Source organism: Panthera leo, chromosome F3 (genome assembly GCF_018350215.1).
Source record: "Panthera leo isolate Ple1 chromosome F3, P.leo_Ple1_pat1.1, whole genome shotgun sequence".
Taxonomy (NCBI): domain Eukaryota; kingdom Metazoa; phylum Chordata; class Mammalia; order Carnivora; family Felidae; genus Panthera; species Panthera leo.
This window is the reverse complement of record NC_056696.1, coordinates 16,129,762-16,136,915: the sequence shown is the minus strand read 5'-3', so window position 1 is coordinate 16,136,915 and position 7,154 is coordinate 16,129,762. Positions and strand designations below refer to the sequence as shown.

General features: G+C 38.7%; 1 protein-coding gene across 5 annotated transcripts in view; it reads left to right on the top strand.

Moving 5' to 3' along the window:
- Positions 1 to 280: 280 nt before the first annotated feature.
- The window catches only part of SLC9C2 (solute carrier family 9 member C2 (putative)), an 86,571-nt gene continuing 79,697 nt past the window's right edge, over positions 281 to 7,154 (top strand). For 3 of the 5 annotated variants that reach the window (XM_042925503.1, XM_042925500.1, XM_042925501.1), the window contains exons 1-4: positions 281 to 440; positions 1,662 to 1,868; positions 4,062 to 4,162; positions 6,441 to 6,569. In XM_042925503.1, the coding sequence (XP_042781437.1) occupies positions 1,736 to 1,868; positions 4,062 to 4,162; positions 6,441 to 6,569 (363 nt within the window). In that variant the 5' untranslated portion in view covers positions 281 to 440; positions 1,662 to 1,735. Of the gene's footprint in view, positions 441 to 1,661; positions 1,869 to 4,061; positions 4,163 to 6,435; positions 6,570 to 7,154 lie in introns of those variants that run through there. The other 2 variants (XM_042925504.1, XM_042925505.1) reach the window with 2 other exon arrangements.

Sequence of the window (7,154 nt, the reverse complement as noted above, 5' to 3'; positions counted from 1 at the left end):
AACAAGAATATATATTTAAAAACATGTAGGAGGAGGTTCTGTCTACATGGTGTATGACCATGGCAGGCAAAGAAAATCAGTTAAAACAGTTGTGGGTATAGACACAGCTTGAGCATTAAGAAATGCAAGCTTCTCTGGAACTGGATCACTTAGCTGCTTCTGGATTGGGAGTGGGGGATGATATACGTAGCCAATCAGAATGAAAGTAAGTTGGCAAGCAACCAATGGGAATTAGGTATGGAAATGGCTTTCAGTGTGATATCAGTTGGCAGTACTGTCCTTGGCAAACAGACGCAGAGCTGAGCGTCGTTCGTTCTTTGTGATTTTCAAGAGACTTCATCTTGATTTCCACTCTGAACCAGCTTAGTCTTGAAAGATGGTATCTCTGGTCTTGGTAGCTTGGAGAAGAACTTGATTTGAGAGCGGTGCTGTAATGACAGGTGGGGATAGCAAGATGTGAGAATGCCAGGGATGTGGAGGGTTATTTGAGGGACATGTGAAGTGATTTGAAGATGCAGCATTTTGAATCTCATTTCTGCTTCACATCAGAATATGGCTTATAGACAGGTGCAAAACAAAGAACCAAAGATTAACTCTAAATATTATTGGGGATACTTCAGGAATCTCTAGGAATTTTTAGGTTAAGGTTAACTGCAAGGAAAAATAAAACAGAATGAGTCCTTCTCAGGACCACGAAATAGATTTGTGTAGGCTATGTTCTACACAAGGGCACCAGCTGAGGGTAGGTACTGGGGCTGAAATCCCTGCACAAACCATGTGCCCTGTCATCAGGAAGGGGGACTTTTTCTAATTCACTTAAAGGCACCATATGATAAAACCTCAAATTTAATCTTTTCCTTTGTTTTTATGTTATTTACCCTCCTCCCCTGCCTTACCTTATCGGTGTGACTCAACATTGACCTCCCAAAATGGGAAACCATTTTGGATTTGGAAGGGCCCAAGAGAGGAAAAAGGGGATGTAGGATTGAAATAGTAAAGGGGAATTCCAGAATCATTTATACCCATGGAGGAAGAGCTCCCCCTCAAAAAGTTCATTTCATCAAATATTATAGAGAGCCTATTATGTGCCTTGTACTGTGTGTAAGAAAAATAATATTCAGCCCTGGCCCTTGAGAAACTCACTGTCCAATGTGGAAGGCAAATAACATCACTAGATCATATGATGGTTAAGTGCAGAAATCAATGGAGTCACGCCTCCCTGCATGTGTAGAAGTGTGAGGAAGAAACACACGGCTGTTAGTGTTCCTATAAAATGTTCTTGGATGGGGTGCCTGGGTGGCTCAGTTGGTGAAGCGTCCGACTTCAGCTCAGGTCATGATCTCGTGGTTGGTTTGGGAGTTTGAACCCCGCGTCGGGCTCTGTGCTGACAGCTCAGAGCCTGGAGCCTGCTTCAGATTCTGTGTCTCCCTTGCTCTCTGCCCCTCCCCCGCTCACGCTCTCTCTCTTTCTCTCAAAAATAAATAAACATTAAAAATTTGAAACATTCTTGGAGCAAGAGGTAGAACAGACAGTATCAATGTGTGCCCTGTGGCAAGAAGAAATGTGCTGAGACCTGAGTGTGGTACAATCTTAGGTAGGAAGAATGTGGATGTGCTGGAACTTGGCAAGTCTCATTGTCTTCTTTTTGCATCTTATAACAGGTTAGTCTGTGGTAGTGAAAGTAGTAACTCACATCTGAATTCATCAAGTTAGGACTGAAAAAGCAGTGTCAAAAATGAACTCTTTCTTCTGGGTGCAAAGAGAAGGTAACAGCAGCAGGACAGAATTACTCTGCGGCAAGACAGCTGGCTACACTATTGTAAATGGGCATTTCACAATGCTTGTGTGTTTCACGATTGTCCTGGGAGGTAAGAAGTAATTTCTAAATCTCATCTTTCCTCTGCCCTCTGAACCTTTCTTAGTGTAGAAAGTGATCACAACTTCCATAAAGAAGAAGTCCAATGAAATTGTAAGATGTGAGTGAATGCTGACAGTCTAGTTTCCTTTAATTATAAGTAGCATCTATACTGTGTCCCTTCCTTCGGTGACATTTGCTGAGCACAGCAGAATGGTAGGCAGAAGCGGAAATAGTCCCCTCATGGGGGAGACAGGCAAACAATAATTACAATACAATGTGGTTAGTTTAACTGTAAAGTTGTGGTCCAGAATCTCTGGTAACGTGGAGGAGAGCCTCATGCTGCCTGCCTGCCAGGCTTAACCTGACCAATAAATCTGGGATGAGGGGACGACGACTGGGGCAAATAAGACCCACACATACGTTTCACAATTTGCATACTTGATGTCATCACTTCTGTCCATTCTATCATGGCTTTTGAAGTGATTTTCCTTCCGGGAGGATGCCATCCACCCCACACCCTAGTGGGCAATTAGGCAATTAGGAGAGACTTCACAAGGAAAGGCCTCTTAAATGATAATTAAGAATTCAATACGTATGGGGCACCTGGGTGGCTCAGTCCCTTAAGTGTCCGCTTCTTGATTTCAGCTCAGGTCATGATCTCACTGGTCGTTATTTTGAGCCTCCACGCTGACAGTTCGGAGCCTGCTTGGGATTCTCTCCTTCTCTCTCTGCCCCTCCCCAACACATGCACATGCTCTCTCCCTCTCTAAAAATACATAAACTTAAAATAAATTTTTTAAAAGAATTCGATAGGTATGGTTAATGATATTCATGCAGATAAAATACCATATTAAAAAACACAGGTACTTTATTCCACAATTCAACACTAGTGATTGGAAAAAAGCTTCTAGTCCCCTTTAACATTTTTTTCTTTGGGAAAAAAGGTCAGCTGTTTTAAAATCCTTTCTTGAATTAGGAAGAGTATAAAGAAATAATGAAGGAAACATTCATAAAACCTTCTTCAATTTTACCTATCATATCAGGGAGCAAAATTGCCTTTTCTGGGGTGAATCTTTAAAACACACACTAATGACATTGGTCTCCTGTCGTACTAAGAGGCGCTGGTGACCATGAATTTCAACAGCTCCAGATCCTTGATGATTACATAGGGACAAGTGCTCTAGCAATAAAGGGCATTACAGAAATGGTTCAAGAAACATTTCTTTAGTCCTATGCAAAAGAAATATTCAATTAATATCTACCAACTTGGCATGACCTGTAGCTGGAAGGCAGTGAATGGGATGCCAGAATCTTGCCCTAGGCAAGATAAATTAATAATAATAATATTATTAATTAATTATTAAATATTAAATAATTATAATTAATTATTAAAAAAATAATAAATTAATTGGATTATAGTCTATATATTCCTTCTGGAGATAAGAACTGAATAATCTTGGACAGAGGAGAGAGCTTCAAGGCAAGATAATACATGTAGGCAGAGAATAACACATGTCTTCTGTTACTTGTCTGGTGAAGCCAGTTTTCTCCATAGTTAGAGCTCAGTTAAAAGTATTTCTGGCTTTTAGGAAAACTATAGAATATATATTGCTGTAGTTTAGGATGAGTACTAATAAAAGGTGTAATAGGTTGATATGAAGTTTGGCTTTTCATAATTTCTCATCATCAGACCCACAGATAAGATACCTGTACAGTGATCATAATGGGCCACTCGGTGGGCAAATGGGAGGTTGCTGGAATTTCAGTATTTTCCAAATTTACCTGTGAGAGATGCTTCATTTTGTATGTCTTAAAGAGACAGCATTTGTAACAGCTATCAATTATTTATTCATAGCGATATGATACTCAGGAAGTTTATTTATTAAAAAAATTTTTTAGTGTTTATTTTTGAGACACACACACACACACACACAGCATGAGCAAGGGAGGGGCAGAGAGAGAGAGAGGGAGATGAATTCGAAGCAGGCTGCAGGCTCTGAGCTGTCAGCACAGAGCCCGATGTGGGGCTCGAACTAATGAACTGCAAGATCATGACCCGAACCAAAGTTGGACACAACCGACTGAGCCACCCAGGCACCCTGACACTCGGGAAGTTTGAAATTAAGTACCTAGAGAAAGAGGATATTAAATTGTTTTGAAACTATACATTTTGTATAAATAACACATACATGTATTTCTTCAGGATTTTTGAAGACCTGTCTAAGGAATTCTGAAGTCATTGTTTTGATAATTCTTTCTGTGTCAGGATTTATGATAGGACAACTGGCTCACAGTTTTGTTCAGGTAATGTATGTACAATAAATTAGTAAATGAAAGAACAGAAACCAAAATCAAGGTCCACTCTCAACGCTATCCCTGAATGTATGGAATTTTAAAAAAATGTGAACAGGTACTGAAAAGAATTCATCTGCCATTAAAAATTTAAAAAATGAAAAACCATACAGTATAAGAGACATATTAGAGAAGCAGAAGATAAAATGCTAGTATGGAAGTAAGGAAAATTTGACTGCATTCTTGGGTTCTTCATCGTCTGCCTTTGGAGCCTTACTCCTGTTTCCTTCCCCTCTCTGTATACTGGTTTCATCTGTGGAATAGTCTTCATTATTATTATTATTATTTTTACATTTATTTATTTTTGAGACAGAGAGGGACAGAGCATGAACGGGGGAGGGTCAGAGAGAGAGGGAGACACAGAATCTGAAACAGGCTCCAGGCTCTGAGCTGTCAGCACAGAGCCCGATGTGGGGCTCGAACTCATGGACCGTGAGATCATGACCTGAGCCGAAGTCGGTCGCCCAACCGACTGAGCCACCCAGGCACCCCTGTGGAATAGTCTTCAATACCTGTGGAGCCTCTAGTTATAAAAGGCAGCTGTTACTGTCATAATGAAGCATGGTTACTCTTTTCTGACTGCCAGATTAAATGCAAAATGTGTCATGTAATATATAATGCAGATACAAGAAAAATTTTATTTATTAACTCTTGACTTCAAGTGCATAGCAGTGTGATCAGTAACGATTTGGCTCCACTCATTCTTTTATTTTTAAAAAATGGAGATGATGCTTGTACCTCTCTAGGATTGTAAAAACCTCCTGTTATTCTTCTAAACACCACCATTACTACTAACGTCTTTTGAGTGTTTGCTATGTGCCAGGGTCTCTTTTAAGTGCTTTGTGTTTATTAATTTATTAGTAATAAGTTATAGAAATAGTAGAATTAGTAAGAAATAGTAATATTTCCTTTTTTCCAGTGAAATATGGAGCTGTTTAATTTTAAAAATTTAAGTATGGTTGACACACAATGTTACCTTAGTTTCAGGTGTACAACGTAGTGATTCAACTTCTCTATGTGTTATGCTGTGCTCAGCTTATCATCAATTCTTGAGTTAATTCATTGGTCTTCACAGAAACCCAGTGGAAGTAGGTACTGTATCCCATTTTACAGATGAGGAAACTGAGGCACAGAGAGGTTAAGTAATGGAGATTAAACTATTAGTTGAGCCAAAAACTTTTTAGGAGGGAATATTTCCAGCTTTTCAATCATTGTTGCTATCTCTTCCATTCATCTGTGTACAACCTTCATGATTTATGCCTTATATTCACAATATGTGCTATTATCTATGTATTATTTTTCTCTACTTGACTCACTAAAGGACTTTATTTTTTTTTTTAAGGCAAGAGCATTTCTTTTTATTTATTTTTTAACGTTTATTTATTTTTGAGAGAGAAACACACAGAGCACTAGTGGGGCAGAGAAAGAGGGAGACACAGAATCTGAAGAAGTCTCCAGGCTTTGAGCTGTCAGCATAGAGCCCATCGTGGGGCCTGAACTCACAAACTGTGAGATCATGACCTGAGCCGAAGTCAGACACTTAACCGAATGAGCCACCCAGGAGCCCCGAGCATTTCTTTTTTAATGTTTACTTTTAAGAGAGAGTGAGAGTGAGAGAGTGCGAATGAGTCGGGGAGGAACAGAGAGAGAGAGAGAGAGAGAGAGAATCCCAAGCAGGCTCTGCACAGAGCCCAATGCAGGGCTCAGTCTCATGAACTGTGAGATCAAGAGTCAGATGCTTGACCAAATGAACCACCCAGGTGTCCCTCACCAAAGGACTTTAAAATCCTAAGCAAATGTTTGTGAAATCACAAGTACTGTGCAAGGTTCTCTTTTCTGTCTCAACGCCAATTAGAATAAACATCTAACAGTCAAATAAAAAATACTTGTGAACATCTAAAATGCTCTCAGGGATCACTAGTGGCAGGGGTATCACTTTTGAAAACACTCATTGCAGTACTTACCACACGCAGTGTTTGTGTAGCCCAAACTCACACAATTCTCTGATGAACAGTGGACTACATATAACTCATCTGGACAGATCGTGAAACCTACAAGACCCTCAAAACTGACCTTGTAGATAATCTCTCATTAGTTGCATATTGGAATATACTAAAACTTATATTGATTGATATAGCATCACTTTCTAATACCTCAAATTACCTAATTCTAATTTCTAATACCTAAAAATGGCAGCCAGCTAATTTCATATTTATCTTTGTTAGTTTAGGTGCACGAAATTGTCTACCCTCTTCTGAAAACACCAAGCTTTTCACTTTATTGTTATTTTTCACCTATAATTATATTTATGGCTGCTTTGGATGTGGACTTTTATATACTCAAGAATATGCTTTGGCAGGTAAGAACACATCTTAAAACAAATTATGGTCAGTCTTGCTTGTTTATGTTAGCAGAAAATATGTTTTGTCTATAAAGAAGATTAATAATTCACAAATCTCACATTTTTAGTTCTACCCTCCTTCTTCTGTGGAACCACTAAGTAAAGGGAATTGAAGAGAAGGGAGAAGGAATCTGTATTTGCTGAGTGACCAGTGTGATAAGGCACTGAGTAAATATTTCCATTTTATGTATCAACAAATTGTGGCTTAGAGGTCACAAACAAGGCTGATAAATGGCAGAACCTGAATTCTTCATCTCCACTATATCTGTAGATTTGCCCGTTTTCACTGCTAAAATTGTTTTATTTGTGGCTTTCTCTTTCTTCTTAATCATGCTTCCTTTATTTTTTCTTTCAAAGAATATTTTATTTTGTTTGGTTTTATTCTGTACTTTTTCTAACATCTTGAGGTAGACATTAGTTGATTGATTTTTAGGTTTCTTTTTTTTTGTATTTCGTACATCTAAGGTTTAAAATTTTTCTATGACTACTCTTTTAGCTTCACCCACGTGTTTTGATTTTTAGTGTTTTCATTATCATCCCAAA